The sequence below is a fragment of the Papaver somniferum genome, chromosome 1 (genome assembly GCF_003573695.1).
Source record: "Papaver somniferum cultivar HN1 chromosome 1, ASM357369v1, whole genome shotgun sequence".
NCBI classification, from domain to species: Eukaryota; Viridiplantae; Streptophyta; class Magnoliopsida; order Ranunculales; family Papaveraceae; genus Papaver; species Papaver somniferum.
Genome location: NC_039358.1, coordinates 67,159,472 through 67,179,294, shown reverse-complemented (window position 1 = coordinate 67,179,294; position 19,823 = coordinate 67,159,472). Strand labels below are relative to the sequence as shown.

Here is a 19,823-nt window from a genome sequence, read left to right as displayed (position 1 = left end):
TGGGTCGGGCCGGGCAGCCCGACCTATTTATTAAATGGGACGGTATAGGACGGGCCGGAACATCTCTTATCCATGAAATTAAAAGGGCCGGACGGGCAGGGTTATTTATTTACAGTTAGTACCCATGGCCTACCCAAGCCTGTGTTGTAATTTGGGATCGGGCGGGTAGGGCCGGGAGGGCCTTGAATATTACAAACAAATATATATATTATACATATATATTGTTAAAAATAAAAAGAAAGTAGTAATAATACACAAGTTTTACTTAAAATTAATAATCAAATACGAGAATTGAGATGGGAATAAGATAAACCAAACTTCCTATAATTTTTCCTGAATTGAATCATCAGAAAAGGAAACTTCCTTAGATTTTGCTCAATATTTTTTGTATATGGTTAACAAAATTAGACTCCAATGGAATACAAGTTAAGAAATACATATGAAAACTATGAGGGTTGACTGTATTAAGTATATGTACCAAGTATATTCTAGAATAAAACAAATGAGAACAGTCAATTAGGCTAGGTAAATGGATAATACTAGCGGGCTAACATGGCGGGTAGCATTGACGGGATAATAGGGAGGGTATTGGGCCGGGCAAGAAAATTTGAATTGTGGCCTGTGCCCGCCCTCTTATTTAAATGGGCTAGGTCGGGCCAGCCCATAAAGGGCCACGGTCACCCATGGGCTGTCATGGGACAGGGCGGACGGTACTGGGCCTCGGGCTGCCGGGCAAAATTTACACCCCTACTTGAACCAATTTCAAAGCCCAAAATACTTGGGCAAATCACCTCTGGGCCTCGCTCAGAACATTGAGTGTTCCTCTCAACTCAAGTCTCAAGTCTCAACCGTCTCCATTTCTTCCCGAATATTTTCCCCAAGTGATAGCGACGAGAGAAATTTATTTCCTTTGTTCTGCCTTGAGTGTTATCACTCTCAGACAAAAAATGACGAAGGAATTATCGATGAGAGGTCTGATAGTGATTCTCCTCAGCCTCTCCTTTATGTCAAATAATGGAGTTTTCAGTATTAGATTACCAGATCAGATTTCTGATGTTACAAAAGATTCAACAGTGAATCAGCCTCTTAAAACTGCTGTTTTCGCACTCGGAAGTTTTTGGAGATCTGAATCTGTATTTGGATGTTTAAACGGTGTTGTTAGAACTACAGTTGGGTACGCCGGCGGAGCTAAAACCAATCCTGAATTCAGAAGCTTGGGAGATCATGCTGAATCCGTTCAGGTTTGTCAATTCTCATTCATTTTCTTGTACATAATTTCGGTTTCTTGCTCCTGTATTGGCAAGAAATCATGTGAATTATTGAAATTATTTACTTTCAATTTCAATTTTTTTTTGTGGAAGTTTGATTTTCATGGGGAGAAAGATTGTATAGATTTTTTTGTAATATCCTTCCCAATGTAGACTATGTGGTGACCCTATTATGCGGTTTTCACATCAATTAATACCTCATATGAATATTGGATAACGATTTTTGTGGTTTGGCTGGAAATTTGTAATCACGCCATTGCAATCTATTGATATCAAGCTTTCAGGAATTGTAGTTCTGTCAAGTATCACTGATTCTTATTAGGTTGTATGTTTATCTATAAATGCTTTATCAACATGCGATAAATTGTTCGGGTCCTTTCCTTCATTAAACGATAGCTGTTGACAAATTGAAGTAAATGAGATAATGAGGGCTAGGAGAGAGTACAAACTACAAAGCCTGAACAGCTTCTATGCCTATGCATGTCATGTTATTTCCTAGTAGTTAGGCTCCACTTACCGAACGGTTTCAACAATGAAACCACATTTGGTTGAGAAAAAAGAAAGAAATTTCTTTCAACTTCTTTAAACAGCAAGTAATTTGTTTTGATGCGTTTGGTTTCAACTTAAGCAGAGACTCATGCTGTGTTTTGGATGAAGGTGACACTTATATGGGGTCTCACTTCTCCTGTTCATTTAATTTTTGTAAAAATTATAAGGTTTTTAATATCGGAAGCAACAATCTTGAATAAATAGACTGTGCTAGGATTTTGCAATATCTTGTAACTAAAGATATGTTAGGGCACTCTCAGTGAAGAGAGTGAGTCAGTGACCCTTCAAAACTAGGTGAATGCGGTGATCAAGCAATACTCTTTAGTAAAAGGCGAAAGAATAGTTTTCTTTGTGCACCGCTTGGCTCTGTTATTTAATTCATATGTTATCGTTTCCTCATTTTTGTCTAGAACAATCAAATTATATCGCGGTAGTTTCTGCAATTACCAAAAACAGGTACGTTTTATAATATATTTTGTGAATGCTTTTGCAGATTGAGTACGATCCCAGGTCTATTGGTTTCAAGCGACTTTTGGATGTATTTTGGTCTAGTCATGATTCTAGGCAAGTGTTTGGCCAAGGCCCGGACGTGGGTAACCAGTACAGGTAACATACCAAAAACTGTTTATCATTAAGATTCGTTCCGCAAGCATAGTGAGACGTGCTTCATTTTCAGGTCCATGATCTTCACAAGTGGACCTGAAGAGGCCAGACTAGCTTCTGTAAGTAAGGAAAGAGAACAAACAAAGTCGAGGAGTAGTATCGTAACCACACAGATCCAACAACTTGGAACATTTTATCCTGCAGAGCCTGAACATCAGGTATGATTTCCACCAGAAAATTTCAATTCTTCTAGTAATTTATTTCGAACATTTCACTCATTGATCTGTGTCCAACTTCCTATGAGCAGTGCAGATCATATGGATGAATAACTAGATCATCGTGGCTAATATGAGTGAACTGTATGAAATAAGGTTTCTAATAAGTTCTCATTCTAAAGGATTATTTCCTTACCCACTGTTCGTAATTCAAATGTCTGCAGAAATTTGAGCTCAAGAGGAACCATTTCCTTCTTCAGCTGATTGGAAACTTGCCAGAAGAGGAGCTAGAGAAGTCCAGCCTCGCGGCAAAATTGAATGGTTATGCGGCTGAGCTTTGCCCTCCAAGGATCCAAAGTCGAATTGATTTGAAGATTGATGACATCCTTAGAAAGGGATGGCCCATCCTGAGGGAAGTATAGTTCGTAGTCCACAAAACAATCGAGCATGTATTATGCATTACTTTCAAGCTGCTGTTGCAAGCTTGGAAGGTTCAAGAAAGATGGCGCAGAGAGGGAGGGAGAGAGAGAGAGGTGGGCGGGGTGAGATTCACAATTTTTGTAACCTAGTGGCACTCTGTAATGTTTTTGAAGGTGGGGAAGTTCTTTTAGGGCCTCCTCATCATCTCTTAAAAAGAGAAACTGGTTACACAAAAACTAGACTATTGTTCTTCTTGTGGTGGTTGGTGTGTTCTTGTGTAAGATACTACATTGTTTACATTCGGTAGCAAGATCTTCATCTGGACATGCAAATTCTAATTCAGTCCTTTTAGTTCATCACCAAAAAGAGCAGGTCCTGCTGCAATTAAACTCATTTTATGTTATGTTTTTATCAGGTCCAGATAGATATGGATGTAAACATAAGAGGAAACAGGATACCCAATCAAAGAGAATAATACTGTAGATTGAAAACTACCAACAAGTTTTCTTAAAATTGAAAAATACACAGAAAAGTAGTCCGCAACATGATTTTCGAACTACACCAGCAACCATGATGAAGAGAACCATCCTCAAGTCATTGGCATGTAAACAGCCAACTGCCAATTAGAAACAAAAGGAATAAAACAAGAAAAGAGTGGATTTACTGTTGAACAATTATTATTTTTTTCCCTACTTATTACAAAATAGCTTCCAACATACTTAGGCCAAACATGCCATGGATATAGTGAAGTGCATTCTCTAATGATGAGCCTTAGCTGCCGACTTCTTTTTAGCCTGAAAAGATAAGAAAATGACGATTGCTGTTACAGTTAGGCACTGGCACAGCCAAAAACATAAAATAATCAAAGAAACTGAATGTAAAAAAAAAGCCAGACAATAGCAGTGTGGTTATAATAACGTACAACCAATTAGCATGCTGAACTACAGCTACAAATAACTGAATGTAAAACAATTTGAATGGGTTAACCAATGGTTTGATTCTTTGTTCATCGGGATACAATTCTCCTTGGATGAACTTTTTTGTTTGCAATCCATTAACTAAGAGATACGTCAAACTACCAGAACCGCCTCGTCAGTGATTCTTATTCATCAGTATATTACAAGGTAGTGCTTATACAAGAATTGACATTATAGTACAGTATAGCTGTGCTTACCAGCAAAATTAGAACCTTATTAGATTATTCAGTCCCCTTCCGAGTTTGACCTCTAAATATATAATGGACACAGTAACTTTGTAAATTTAATTCAGATTATATTGCTTATACATTAAGAAATTTCTCAACTTCAAGCCATGTTCAGGTTGTGCAAAAGTTTCTCTATCTGATGTTGACTAACAAACAATTCTGCACCAGACAAACAAATATCTGCTCTAGAACTGAAAAAAGAAAAGGCAAAATAACAGATACTTTTTCATAAACACATTTTATTTACCCATTACATATCAAAACAAAACGAAACCCACAAATCAGCCAAGTTCCGAAACTGGATGGTAGACTAGACCAACACCCCTTTTCACATTCAAAAGATGATTCAAGTCGAGTACGTTCAACCTAAATAAAACAGATCGAGGAACAGAATAAATCCACACTACATTTTTCAACCCCTGTACTAATTATACCATACTGCATATCTATTGCTTATACATTGAAAAACTTTTCTCAACATAATGACACAAATGTTTTTTTTAGTTTCCAATTTTTAGGTAATAAGAATAATCAGTGTGGTTATAATAACGTATAACCAAATATAAGATTTGTATGGGTTAACCATGCTGAACTACCACTAGAAATATGCAATTCATAACAACACATTTTCACTACAGTCATACCATTAGCATTCAATTCATACCCATAGGGAAAGTAACTTATAAGTTATAACAAAATGTTCTCAATACAATCATACATTTTACACTACTTCGTCTTGGCACTTTTAATGCATTACTTTCGATTATTTTCCAATGTCAGTAGAAAAAATGATATGTGTTCCATGAATAGTGTAACCACTTATACGATTTGAATCGGTTAACCCATGATATTCCAGGAAAGAGCAGTCTACCGCTAAAAACAAGCAACAGTTCTAAGTACCTAGCTCCCAGTCCAGTCTGTGGTCTAGATCTAGGATAGTATAGTATAGCTGTGCCTACCAGCAAGATAAGAACCTTACTAGACTATTCAGTGCCCTTCCGAATTTGACCTCAAAACATATAATGGACACAGTAACTTTGTAAATTGTAATTCAGAATATATTGCTTATACACTAAGAAATTTCTCAACATCATACTGCACAGGGCCGTTTTAGGGTGCAGGCGAGCTAGGCGGCCGCCTAGGGCCCCAAATTGTTGGAGCCCAAAAAAAAAGTTTTGTTTATAAGTCAATTGTAACAGCCGTAAGTGTTACTAAATGATTTTGTCACATTCATTAATGTAACATACACTGGTGGCAATTATAGTTGTTACAAACTATTTTGTTACAGCTGGTTGTGGATTTTTGAATATTTAGACCAAATTGGAAGTTTGCAACCTGAAATCTAACCTCAAAAAGCTGGAAAAAAAAATCGATAGCCTTCGGCTGCAAGCTAAATAAAAATTACCGCTTTAATAGTATAAACTTATCTCCCATACTAAAACTTTGCCTTAATTGTTGGCTTTATATCACATAAAAAGGCCTCAAAATTCAAGTTCGCCTAGAGCACCCCGAAAGTGTAAGATGGCCCTGATACTGCAGTTAGATACTAATCAAGTCATGTTCAGGTTGTGCAAAAGTTTCTCTATTGATGTTGACTATAAATGTTTCTGCACCAGAAAAACAAATATCCGCTCTAGAACTAAAAAAAAACAAGAGGCAGAATAACAGATACTTTTCATAGACACATTTTATTAACCCATTACATATAAAAACAAAACGAAACCCACAAATCAGGTTCAGAAACTGGATGGTAGCCTAGAACCAACACCCCTTTTCACATTCAAAAGAGGAATCTAGTCGAGTACATCCAACCTAAATAAAATGGATCGAGGAACAGAATAAATCCACACACTACATTTTTCAACCCTTGTACTAATTAAACCGTACTGCATATTCATTGCTTATACATTGAGAAACTTTTCTCAACATCATACTGCAGTTAGCTAATAGAGTAATTGGATACTAATCAAGTCATCTATTCAGATTGTCCAAAAGTTTCTTCGTTTGATGTCAACTAACAAACGGTTCTGTACCAGACCACCAAATTTCCGCTCTAGAACTGAATAAATCCAAACACTACAATTTCAACCCCAGTACTAGTTAAACCCTAAATTTCTTAAAAACAAAAACCCGTTTGAAAAACCCTAAATAATGGAATCCAGTTCAGAAACAAGTCTTAATAAGATCTGAAAATATACCTGAAGAACCTTAAGCTTCACGCTTCCATAAACGAGACCAAAGGTGAAAGCCGAAGCACGAGCAACCTACAATAAAATCAATTGAATCAAAACAAAACCCTAAAAATGGATTTTCCAAGACGATAACATCAATGAATCTTATTAAAAACCCGAAATTAGTGATTATTACCAAAGCGAGTGAGCTTGTGCCTGAGTAAGGTCCTATTGGGAGCGCCATTCGTAATCTTCTTCTTCTACTGCTGATTAGAGAGTGGAGAGCGAGAAAGCTACAAAGAGGCACTTAAAAGCAGAAGAGAAAGACTTTGAAGTTTGAACTCAAGAAATGAATAGAGTATTTGTAAAGGCAAATAGTATATTGAGGGTAAACAGGTAAATTAAAGCAGATCTTTTTTTGGGGCAGGCTTGTATTCTTCTGACCAGTGGGTATTCAAAAGAATGATTTTTTAGGAACCATGGTTTTATTAGGCCACATTCTCTATAGTTATAAGGGGTGTCCTAAAGCGTTGAAATGACTAATCTATCCTTAACCTAATTTAATTTAAAACCAACCTAATAACCACCTATATATATATATATTTAACCACCATCTCCTCACACCACCACCGCCGATTACCACCACCACCACCTCTGATTATCACCACCACTAACCACCGGTTACCACCACCTCCTCCCACCACCACCGCCGATTACCACCACCTCCGATTATCGCCACCACCAACCACGATTACCACCACCACCTTCGATTACCACCACCAACAACCACCACCACCTCTATATATATAGCTTAATTTAAAACATTAACAAAGATATTCACACAAACCCATTACTTGTCATTCGTTTTTGGTTGAATAAATGAGAAGTAATCATCAAAATGAGTTGAAAATGGAAGTTGCAGAGAGGTTTAATGGAGGTTTTTTTCAGAGAAAAGTTCGGTTACGCCGCAAAACGTTCGGTTTCGTCGCAAAAAGTTCGGTTATCACGAATTAATTTCTTCTTAACCGAACTCAGAGTTCGATTGATTAGAAAAAAGACTTTTAACCGAACTCCCTGTATTAGAACAACACAAGTCCATAAGTTCGGTTCCTTCGGAAAATAATATCACCGAACTTTAGTTTACGAAAATAATGAGAAGTCCAAAAGTTCGGTTCGTTCGCAAAAATGCTAAGTTTTCTTTGTAACGGAACTCTACCTTTGAAACTTCGTAACTGAACTCTACCTAATTCGCCAAGAAATAAATTTCGTAGTAACCAAACGTTTGCCTAATTGCATATATGCATATATAAGCCCAGTTCGGTTGATTCGCAAAACATGTTGAAGTTTGCGAACCAACCGAACTTCTAACATTAGGTTACTTTTAACCTGCAGTTCGGTTGGGAACTTGGTTGAGTTGAAGTTTGCGAACTAACCGAACATACCTCTGTAAATCTTATTACTAAAGTTCGGCTACCTGCGTGTTTGAAGAAAGAAACCGAACTTTGTGTTCGCTTATATGTTCTTGACATTTATTAACCAAACTCCATGTTCGGTTACCTGTTCTTCACACTTGGTAACCGAACTACCTGAACCTAGCAGGAATTTTTTATAAAAATTTACAGTTTTATGAATATTTGGACCAATTCAACCACCATTATCTAAGTTTGAAGCATACTTGGGTACCCAAATACTCTTCCTCCGGTTGTGGTTGGTAAAATCCATCATTTTCATCTTGAGATTGAGTTTGTGGAAGAATACATTCACCATCTAAGAAATAACTCATATCTAGATCATTGTGACGATTAACAAATACTCTAGGAGAGGATGGAGATGAGCTATCATCACTTGAATACTCAAGCTTAGTGAATTGGAAAAAAAAATTTATTTTCCATGTTTTTCATCTTCATCATCTCTAACTTTACTCTCTCAATAATTCTACTTCTTTAGCTTAATCATTTCACTAATGATTTCACTAATCATTACCCAAAATTAATCAGGAGGATAGTTTAGGTATTAATATAAATGTCTAGATAAGGGGTGACCTAGATTTACTTCTAAATATCTTACTAAAAATAGAACCATGGTCCCCCCAAAAAGTCATGGTCCCCAAAAATGCTAATTGGGGGGCCTATTAAAATGTGAACCTATTGAAACCCAACTGAAATCTCATGAACTGATTCTGTTTTTAAGATGGTGACTCACCATTAACAGGGGTGAGCATTTGGCCGGGAATCCATGGATTCGACCTGGACTCACCGTTTTTTCGTGGGTGGGTGTCCAGTTGGACCGCCAATGGGTTGGATGTCGATGAAATTTTTGAAATCCAATGGATGACGATTGGGTTCGGGGTGCAACTTTAAAAAAATGAAAAATACTATAACCCCCTTCTATATGGGTTCAACATATAGAAACCCCACTAAATGGATCAATACATTGTCAACTCCATACTTTCAGAAGAATCATTTTTTGGGGACCATGGGTTTTTTGAGGGGACCATGATTTGATTAGGCCACCTTCCCTATAATTATAAGGGGTGTCCTAAAAGGTGGAGATGACTAGTTTACCCTTTTACCTAATTAAAATTATAACTAATCTACAACTTCTTCTTCCTCTATTCTACAATTTTTCTTCTTCTCTTCTTCATCAATATATGATCATCCAAACCTGATCGTATACAAATCTAATCAAAATCATCAAATTTTCATCGTCGTCGATTCATTGAGTTTTCATCGTCGATTAATCAATCTTTGATAAACAAACCTATCCATAAATATTTTCCCACAAACCCATTACTTCTAATTCGTTTTTGATTGAAATTTTAAGCCGTAGTCATCAAAATATGTTGAATTTGGAGGTTACAGTAGTAATTTCGGTTAGGATAATTTTGAAAAAAACCCTAGTTTTACAACCGAACTTTTAAAAATGAAGAACACGAAGAACACTTCGGCTAAGAATTTTTTTTTGCCTAACCGAACACATGAGTTCGGTTGAGTCGCAAAAATAATTTCAAAACCGAACTCTTCTCTATATAGCCAAATGTTGAGTTCGGTTTCATCGCAAAAAAAAATCTTAACCGAACTTTACTCAGAAAACCTATATAATGAGTTCGGTTAACTCGCAAAAATAATTTCAAAACCGAACTCTTCTCTTTATAGCCAAATGTTGAGTTCGGTTTAATCGGATTTTTTTTTTTTTGCGAACTTACCGAACTCTGTTGTTTAAAGTTTGGTTACAACGTGGTCGAGTCGACTGAACCGAACAAACTCTGTAAACTCAAGCATAGTAATTCGGTTACGTTTGATTTTTCATCAGCTAGCCGAACAAACAAAAACTCCATTAAAGCTCTGGCTCGGTTGCCTGTGGTTTTGGATTTATTAACCGAACTGCATTTGCAGAAAGTTCGGTTACATGTTCTTCATTTAATCTAACTGAACTTTGTTGACCTGGTTGAAATTTTTTTGTTACAATTTTGATTTTGAAGATATTTTAGGCCATTTATAACAACATTCACTAAGTTACAAGCATACTTCGGTACCCAGAGAATGTTTTTTCTCCATATTCACCCATCTCAAAATAATTTTTTTCTCCATCTTCTTCTTCTTCTATCACTTTAGTCACTCAATAATTCTACTTTAAAAAAAAACAATCTATTAATTTAACCTTAATCAATGATTAATCACACTAACTAATCATTATACAAAATAATCAGGAGGGTAATTTTGGTATTAATATAAATATTTAGATAAGGGGTGACCTAGAATTACTTCTAATGTCTTACCCAAAATAAAACAATGGTCCCCCCAAAAAAAGGCTGGTCCCCAAAAAAAACGTTCTTTCAGAAAACGATATTACTAGGCCCAAAATATCAAATTTTCTTCAGATCTGGCCCATAATTAATTATTATGAATTTTAATAATGACAACACTACCCTTTAGTATATATACAAGAGGAATATCAGAATATATTTTCATTTCTCTATTCTCTTTCTCTCTCTTCTCTATTCCATTCTCTCTTTCTCAGACGAAAATAAATTCTAGGGTTCTTCATAGTTGATCCGAGATCTGATTAAATTTTATTTTGTTGTTGTCAATAGGGGTGTGCAATGGACGGACGGTTGCGGATTAGGGGTCACCCGCAACCAAACCGTCAAAGTTGCGGACTTGGAAAATTGAACCGTGACCGGCCCAATCACCCGCGGATTTCACATCCGCTGATCAGCGGGTAATGCGGACCAGATGCGGTTTAACCGCGGATTTAGTCAGAAGAAAGAAAAAAAAAGTAAACAAACAAAACCGGTGAGGGTATTTTTAGACATGCTATGCTAGGCATTTCATCAAACAACTTGCGTGCATAATAATGAAAAACAAAGTAACTGATTTGGAGTATAATCAGTATTCAGGGACTAATAAGCCGATAGGAGAATTCCATAATGTAGATATGAACACCATTCAAAAAAATCAAAAGATATTTGGACTGAAACTAACATGAAATTGAGCGAAGGGGAACTTCAGTTCGTTTCATTTCAAAGCAAACTCCGTTAGATTAAATAGCAGAATACATGGCACCGGCTGGAGGCTCATAAGCTTTGTTTTGTCGGGCTTTATTTAACTGGACTTTTTTTTGTTATAACCTACGGTGCAGGTGAATCCTCGGATTTACAAAACCAACCGCAACCAAACCGCTAAACCTTGCGGATTTGAAAACTCACCCGTATCCGGCCCAAAGACTCTTGCGGATTGGTTTTCACCCGCAATTTTGCGGACGGTTGCGGATGAAATCCGCGGTTACGGATTTTATGCACACCCCTAGTTGTCAAGGATGTAGATACAATCGGAGTTACATCAAACTACAACAAACGATTCAACGAGGTTTGAGACCCTCAGATCGTGATATCTAATCGATCGACGTTGTTTTGTTTTAGTTTTAGTTTTTGTTCTTCAAGTTGATGTTATATCTCGGATTTTTCTCACTCGATTTTTGAGCAAGATTTCATTATTTTTAATCAATATTTGAACTGTTTTTACTTTAGATCTATATTTCTTTTTGGTTTGTTTCTGTTGTTGTATATCTATTGTATGATAAATCGATTTTGACTTGGATCTATTTTGTGTATGTCTCTATCAATAAGGAGCAGTTGTAGTAGTTGTAACAGAAAAGTGACAATTGAAACTGAAAAAATCACTAATCTTTAATCATTTTTTGCTGGATTCGATCAGATCAGATTTGATTACCGATCGCATTATATTCGATTTCAGTGTTTTATTTATTGACTGGATTGATTTAGTGTTTCTGCATTTACGATTATATAGATCCGTGTTGTTGTTTTTTGTTAAAATTTTTATTTGTTTTGCAATGAGAATGAGAAATATGGATTTGTTAATCTCGTAGCTCGTTATCTCAGGTAAGATTAAAGCAAAACAATCATTTTAAGTTTCTTTTGAATTGGTTTATTAAGATTTGATGTTCTTCAATTTTCAGTTCATAGCTTGTGATGGTGAAAGTTGGAGCAGGTGGTGATGCTGGTAGTGGTACTGAAGCTAGAGAGTTGTTCATTGTACTTCAATTTTCTCATTTTGATGATTATGCACAACATGTGTAACTTTCGTCTACACATCCAAATTGCATGTGTAACTTGCGTCTACACATCCGAATTGCATGTGTAACTCTCAGTTACACTATTCAGATGCATCTATAACTCCCAGTTACACTAGTCATATACATGTGTAACTCTTATTTACACTAGTCAAGTGCATGTAAAACTGGTTATACATTGTTGTGTGTATTGTTCTTTTTAATGTGTAACTGCTAGTTACATATGCTAATTATATGTGTAAAAGTTTGAGTAAACCCGAAATGATAAGTAATTCAGTTTATTAGTTGCATATATGCCTGAACTAGTTATATATGTTAATTATATGGTTTGGAACTGAAATTGCAGGTTGATTTTTGAAACTAAATTGTTGGAACTGAAACAAGGAGGTGTGATGTTGATGGAATTCGCAGAAAAAAAGAGTGGAAATGTGTTGGTGACTGAGATGTAAATGCAGGCTAGCATTGGATGTGAATGGCTATGTTTGTGTGAGTTATAGATGGAGATGTGGTGGTGTTATTGTGGATTGGAAGCAATGTTGCAGGTAAAGAGAAGAAAGTTGCAGCTGAGTTTTTTAATTAATGATTGCAGTTAAAAGGTAAAGAGGAGAAATCAATATTGCAGGTAAACAGGACAAAGCTTTCAGGTATTGATCTCTCTTACAATTTGTCTTCATCATCGTGTTTGTTTGATGAGTTTCAAAGTATTGTTTCTTGGAATTTCTTGTTTTGATTCTTAATTTTAGCTGAAAAGTAGAAAAATACTTTAATTTGATTCATGGAGGTTGACACCAGTGATGTTGCTAGTGCTTAGTGAATATAGTGAAATATCCTTATGTAATCTTCCTTAGAGGCACTAGTTATGTTCAATGTATGATTGGTCGATCAACTGTCTAAGACACAAGTTTTGTAGTGCTACTGTTGCTTAGGAGTTAGGTGTAAGACATTACATTCTTAGACATTTGTTTGCATTATTGCATCCGCACATTAGTTTATATATATCCAAACATATAAACTTTGAATTATAAACACCGAGGTCTTTGAACCATGTTACTTTGATGCTATGATGGATTTTTTTGCTAGAGATACACAATTAGACTTAGTAATTGCTGAGTAAACATGTCATATGTATGTGTAACTCCTAGTTACACATTCTATATGCATGTGTAACTTCTCTTTATACTAGACAGATGCATGTGCAACTTCTAGTTACACAAGTTAGATGCTTGTGTAACTCCTTGTTACACATGATTGGTATCTAACTCATATGCATGTGTAACTGTCAATTATAATAGACAGATACATATGTAATTCATAGTTACACTAGACAGATGCATGTGTAACTCCTAACCACACATGCTAAGATTAGTTATCATGTGCCTTTTATGTGTTCCTTGTTCTATAATTTTGTCTTGCAATTATTCTATAATTTTGGTTCTTTATTTTTTGTCCATCCAACCTAATCCCATGGATGTGTATTTTTGTTTACAGATGTACAAGTATATTGGAATCGAGAAAGACAAAAAAGGAAGGAAACATTTAAATTATATGATATAGTGGATTATTTTTAGGTTTTCGCTTTGCATATCTCGTGTTTTAATTCGTTTATTGCGTTCAATAACAACCAATTACTGTAATTGATAAACGGTCGAATTACTGTAAATGAAAATTAAAGTAATACACGTATTTTCTGTATGTGTAGTTTTGATTTATAACTGATGAGTAACTTTGCATTACACATGCAATAAGGATGTGTAACTTCTGGATACACATGCCATATGCATGTGTAACTTCTGTTTACACATTCACACTATACTTTAATAATTTTGGGCCTAGATTTGATAATTTTGGGCTTAAATTTAAAATTTATTTAATTTGAGGCTTGACAATATATAAAAGGGTATGAATGTCTTTTAATAACTCGGGGCCTACATTTAAACTTCTTTTAATTAAGGGCCTCATATTATGGGTTACCCATGGGTCGGGCCTTAGCATAAAAACCCCCTTTAAAAATCTGTTGGACATCCAGATCCATTAGATTATTAATTGAGATTTTTGAGGAGACATATGCAGAAGCTTTCAAATATATATTTTTTTAAAGCATAATTAGCTTTAAAATACGTCCACGTTTTAGCATATTAGCATGTTTTGACTTCAAGAATGATAAACACAAATTAACTATCTTAATTATGTCAATGTTTGTCTTGGGAGACTTTCTCAGGGCGGTCCTATTAGGGTGATATTTTGTGCTTGTGACAAAACAGTAACATAGTGTTGTGGTGTTTAAGCGTATATTGGTTAATTCTCCGTTCTGAAATGACCTAGGTGTTTTGTTTCATAAATATGAATTAATGAAGTCATTTGTGTTGCCTTCCTTTATCTATTAAATAAATTTTAATCATAAAACAAATTCATTGAGTTATCTGCAGACAATCCGTCCATCAATGCAATAATCGGATGCACATATGTTGGATGATGGATTGGATGCATATCGCAAATTTGAAATGCGTGATGAATTGAATTGGATGCTGATAAGGTGAAGACCGACATATGCCCACTCTCATTGGTGAACACTTCTGGGCAGCGGATGAGCGGATGCGAAATTTCTATCATCCCCATCCAGTCTAATTAAACGGCTGATTAAAATTGTTTGATTATGACCCACATCTGGTCTATTCCCGGAGGATTTGATGTCTACATGGGTGAATTGGCCGACTAGAATCTAGTACCTAGATACATATGGATTATGGTACAAATTTTAGCCCGACAAATAGTTTTTATTTTTTATTTTGAATCATTAGTAACAAGCAAACCGTGAATATGATATCTTCTTTGTGATACCTTCCAAATTTTTTTACCTTGTCATATCTAGCATTTCCGCATTAATGATTCTGAAACTATCTTAAAGCAATAGTGTGTTATTTACATGGCACAACAATATAATCTAATATTATTGGTGAGGAATCTCTAATTATTTTATGTATTGGAATTTAGGGAAATAACTATAAATTCAGGTCTCCATTAATGTCACGAGCCAATTCTTTGATATTCACTCCACCTGGACACTGCGGTCATTTTAGTAATGGGCAATTTCCAATGAGTGCATGTTCGCACCCAGACACTCTTAACTGCATAGTTACTTTCCGATATTAAATTAGATCAATTGTGATGAAAAGATAGTAATAGAAGTATTAATCAGGGTATGTCATTAATTAATTAATTTACATTCAACTAAGTCCTCGATTTTTCCTTCCATCATGAAACCAGATACCAGCCCAACCACCATACGCTCCACACTTAACAAGTTATTTTTTTTCGATTTTGATACCCCATTTGTTTCATGGTGAAGTATTTTGGGGAAAGCGCTGCTTAGCAACTAGTACACACATCATGTTACAAGAGGACTCCTAACTAAAAAGGCGGATAAAATGGATTCATATATATTGAATGTTAATCGCCATATCCAACTTAAAGCAGTAGGTCTCTTAAATTATATAAGATCTTTAGTTTCCATTAACCAATCGGGGTTTTGAGGATCAGAGAAGATGTTCCATGAGTAGGTTTGTTTACCTATCTAAGTTAGAAACAATTATACAAGTTTTGGATTTTTAATGCCTTATGAAAACCATACTCTATCTGTCTTGTAAAAAGAGGGACAGAGGCAGTATATAGTTAGTGTGGTAAATAAGCGAAATCATAATTCAAAGCCTAATTAAAATTACAATACATCAAAACTACAAAATTATAAATTGTTTTCGCATAATAATTTTTTTCCCCTTCAAAATCGGAAACAACATGATTCTACTTGTATATTCATTTATTCAGTAACCATTTACTTATAAATTTGAAATATAGTTTCCATTATTTTCAGAGTTTATCTTGACCATGTATTTTAATTTTGGCGCTCTAATTTTATTTACTCGATTTTTTCATTTGAACAGTAAAATTTTTTAGTTTCATTTAAGCAGTAAAAGTTTTTAAAATATTTTACTTAATACACTTTAAAATTTGAATTATTTAGAAATGAAATTATCCTAGTTATATTTACAACTTGGTTTAAAAACCCTAGTGCAGTACTCACCAGGTTAAACAAAAATGTTACACTGATCTGATTCTAGCGGAGAATTAAACAAAAATGTTACAGGTTACAAAATACAGATTCTTTGCTTCTCAGTGGTGAAAATCCTTTTGCTTTATTTGAATTGGTTTTATCAATTAAGACAAAACTTAAAGGAACCATTTGATTTTATGGAAAATGTCCATTTGAATCAAATAATGCCAAAGTGGGCACGAAAGACAACAGAATAGTAAATTGAAATAACATACAGAGAACTTTAGTAAAAGCTTTTTTTTTTTTGTTTTTCCATTGCGATGGAAAATTAACATTAGCTCGTTAGATTCATTAGTCATTACTGATCAAAAGGCGGGACCTTGGGGATTGCCCGCACTTCTGAATCAAAGAAGGTTTTAGATTAAACACTGTATCCAGCACCGTTTTAAAGCCACAAAAAGAAAAAAGAAACTAGTTAAACATGTCTTCAAACCTAATTAACTGACAAATTTTACATTTTTACGAAAACCTGCAAGCAAGATTTTATTATAGTGGACGTAAACGACTCACGTAGCATAATAGAAATCGATTTATGGAGGGGAAAATATTATGGATATTAGCTCGATGTCCACCTGTGATTTCAGTGAAGTGCAGTCGAGACAAAAACAAATTTCGTACTGTAGTTTCAGGGCATGTCTAACCATCACATTCACGCAGTTGCATCCATCACATTCATGGAGGTGCAAGTCACTGGCCTTCCTCTCATAAAAGTCAAAATAAATCAGGTGTTTTGGACCGGATCGACTGGAGAAATCTCCCAGCTGAAATCATTAATTGTTGTTACTTATTGCCTTACTGGGAAGAACAAAATAATTCAATGGTACGTGGAAACTGATACAAATAATACGTACTACATTACAATTATTCTTAATTTCATTATAAATCAGGACAAATCTTCTACTGTTGTTTTTCATAAGAATAATCTTTTCTACTATTTTCCGCGAGACCGGCCTATCGTCTGCATTAAACATGAAAGCAACAACTCTGAAACACTAATTCGACCAAAAAAAAAAAACTGAAACACTGAAACACTAATGCGATTTAGCTCCAATAAGCTACTAAATGAAGCTAGCCACGTACGTCTAACTGCTTAAATGATGGGTTTTCAGGCTAACTGACTCATTATATATTAATACTCAGCCTTTATCAGCTAGATCATTAAGTGGTGATCTTGTTCTTCCCTTAATATACTCCACAGATTGTCATGAAGATAGCTATTCCAGTAGTTGTCGTTGTCGCCAGCATTACCGCCTTCTTTTAACTTTTGATCACCATCCAAACTACAGTGGTAAGCATCACTACCACCATCCTTGTCCTTTGTCGACATCCCTTGCTCAACACCAGAGGTTGTAGTGTTTTCAAATGCCAATGAGGTATTTTCAGTCAAAGTAATTGGTTTCTTCTTCTTTGGTTTCTTCATCTTCTCTGAATCTTCTTCTTCCGTTTCACCGAGCAAAATGTTTTTCAACCAATTAGTACCTTGATCATGAATATGCTGGCCATTTGTAGTAGAGAACTGATCATGGTGATCATCGACTGATAATGACAAACGGGTAGCATTGTTAACTACCTGTGCATTATTTGGGAACCTAGCTGTTGCAGTAATGCTGTTATTATCCATCCCAGTTGGCGTTGGCATTTTTTCATCAATCTCCACTGATATTTCTTGGAGAAGGTTTGGGGTTGAGGTCTTAAAACTTGGGTCGAGGTTGGTATTGACACTTTGTTCATATTCCACTGATATTTCTTGGAGAAGGTTCGAGGTTGAGGTCTTAAAACTTGGGTCATCCTCATATCAGTATGATATATAGTACTAATATTTGGACACGGTTGCCTACATTTTGGAACCTTCTGCTGTTCATGATCCGCCTGGCCGTCACGATGAGTGGTATTATCATGACTTAATTTCTTTGTCAGGGCATCTTGTTGTGCCTTCTCGGTATTGTATTTTGAGAAGCAAGTTTTTTTCAAATGAGGGTTGAAGTAATTCTTGATATCGTTTGCTGTTCTTCCTGGAAGTCTACCAGCAATTAATGACCATCTGACAAAAAGTTAAAAATTTGGAATTAGGTGCCTGTTGCTTAGCATGAACATAAGAAGAAAATTACATGTATTGGATTGAGAATATAATCTTAAAATCTAAAAACCATTATCATTTACGATGAATGCCTAGCATATCACAAGCACTTCGACTGTTCAAGGATTATATATAACTATATATACATGCTTTCCTTGTCTATGTACATAGCTTACTGTAAAATTCAATTTTGAATGGGTAATTGAATAAATTGAATGCAGATAGCTAGTTTACATGGTTAATATTTGCATTCATATGCATGGGCAGCAGGGGACACTGATAATAAGTGGACAAAATGATTAAAATGTACATGTGGAACTTAAAACATATCCATTTTGTCTTATTGTTTCAATAATTTCCTGGATGATATTTTCTGTTCACATCTTTAATGCTATTTTGGAACTATTGACCTTAAACAACTGATTGCCAGGTGACAGAAATGTAAGAACGTAGAAAACCAGAAGTTCTATAAGGAATGAGTAATTGAGAAGATTCAGGTTTTCCCGAAGAAGGACTTGAAAGTTATAACTGACATCAGACAATTAAAGCTAGCTACTTCGCTACATGGCTAAAAAGAGCTGCTGCATATCAGCATGCCACCCTTAGTTTATGCATGTCTTTGAATTTTTAATTACAATGGTGCTGAGCTAACTCAGATAGTTCAGGTATACCTGTTACCAAGAAGCTTATGCATCCTGATGATGAGATCCGCTTCAACTGGTTTGAACTCTCCTCTTTTGATGTTCGGGTGTAGATAGTTCAACCACCTCAATCTACAGCTTTTCCGGCATCGATTTAGCCCTGTTGAAGTTTTAGCAAGATTAAGAAACTGATAAACAATTATCATAGTACTGAAAAGTGCGAGAACACATATACAAGAAATTGGTCCAGACTCCAGATCCCTTTAAACTTCCTGCGGCAAGCTTCATTACTCCCGTAATTACTGGCATATGGATGTTTTTCAATTTTCTCTTATAATAAATACGGTAAAACACAAAATCAGCAGTGACATAACTAACCTGCTCTAAGAGGAACTAGATGCCATTTTCCTTCTCCATACTCTTTGATACATTCCTTAAGAAGTTGATCTTCTTCTTCATCCCAGGCTCCTTTCCTCACACCTCTTTTTGAGAATACAGTTGAAGAACCCTCCATATTTGGAAAATGAAATCTTTTTAATTATTGTTATTATTGTGTTGTGTTACTTGTGTATGGTCTTTCCTTAACACGCTATATATATAGGATCTAGGTCGCGGTAAGTACGTACGATGAACACTGTTAGGAAATGTAATAGTGAGATACTGCAAACAATGGTGGATCAGAATAGAATTACTGGAAGGTAAATGAATCAATTGAATGGAAAGGAACAAAGGAAAGTCAAAGTCACCGGATCTTCAAGTTTTCCTTTGTTGGGTGCAATAATCAAAAACAAAGAAAAATCAAATAAGCAAAAGTTATTGATACTTAGCTCCTTTATAATGGAAGTGATTGCTTTGACGAAACGAACAAGCTCCCCGTATCTCCGCAACAACAACAAGGCAAAACTTTGGAAAATAGAGTGAGTCACGTGTTCAACACGCTGTCCTTAAGACATTAGCGTCCGGCTACACTCAAGA

At 35.4% G+C, this 19,823-nt stretch overlaps 2 protein-coding genes and 1 long non-coding RNA gene across 3 annotated transcripts; 1 reads left to right on the top strand and 2 right to left on the bottom strand.

Annotated features, from left to right (window-relative positions):
- The first annotated feature begins 872 nt into the window (after positions 1-872).
- On the top strand, positions 873-3,401 carry LOC113289880 (peptide methionine sulfoxide reductase A5-like). The gene is made up of 4 exons (XM_026539314.1): positions 873-1,241; positions 2,311-2,423; positions 2,494-2,638; positions 2,860-3,401. Exons 1-4 carry the CDS (start codon positions 948-950, stop codon positions 3,055-3,057), a joined length of 750 nt encoding a protein of 249 aa, XP_026395099.1. The 5' UTR covers positions 873-947; the 3' UTR covers positions 3,058-3,401.
- A 113-nt stretch (positions 3,402-3,514) lies between these two features.
- On the bottom strand, positions 3,515-6,783 carry LOC113289888. Its single transcript, XR_003331220.1, has 3 exons — positions 6,627-6,783; positions 6,458-6,523; positions 3,515-3,849 (listed from the first exon to the last, which is right to left on the bottom strand). It is a non-coding gene; the product is annotated as an uncharacterized LOC113289888 (long non-coding RNA).
- Positions 6,784-17,280: 10,497 nt separating this feature from the next.
- On the bottom strand, positions 17,281-19,362 carry LOC113326807 (transcription factor MYB90-like). The gene is made up of 4 exons (XM_026574507.1): positions 19,227-19,362; positions 18,879-19,008; positions 17,969-18,171; positions 17,281-17,867 (listed from the first exon to the last, which is right to left on the bottom strand). Exons 1-4 carry the CDS (start codon positions 19,360-19,362, stop codon positions 17,281-17,283), a joined length of 1,056 nt encoding a protein of 351 aa, XP_026430292.1.
- Between the last annotated feature and the right edge of the window lie 461 nt (positions 19,363-19,823).

What these genes read in the sequence shown, in the direction of transcription:
- LOC113289880 (XM_026539314.1), top strand. Translation starts at nt 948, where the DNA reads ATGACGAAGGAATTATCGATGAGAGGTCTGATAGTGATTCTCCTCAGC. An exon ending in GACGTGGGTAACCAGTACAG is followed by an intron (nt 2,424 to 2,493) that starts GTAACATACCAA and finishes CTTCATTTTCAG; the next exon opens with GTCCATGATCTTCACAAGTG. An exon ending in CTGCAGAGCCTGAACATCAG is followed by an intron (nt 2,639 to 2,859) that starts GTATGATTTCCA and finishes AAATGTCTGCAG; the next exon opens with AAATTTGAGCTCAAGAGGAA.
- LOC113326807 (XM_026574507.1), bottom strand. Translation starts at nt 19,362, where the DNA reads ATGGAGGGTTCTTCAACTGTATTCTCAAAAAGAGGTGTGAGGAAAGGA. An exon ending in CATAAGCTTCTTGGTAACAG is followed by an intron (nt 18,172 to 18,878) that starts GTATACCTGAAC and finishes ACTTTTTGTCAG; the next exon opens with ATGGTCATTAATTGCTGGTA. An exon ending in ACAGCAGAAGGTTCCAAAAT is followed by an intron (nt 17,868 to 17,968) that starts GTAGGCAACCGT and finishes AAGAAATATCAG; the next exon opens with TGGAATATGAACAAAGTGTC.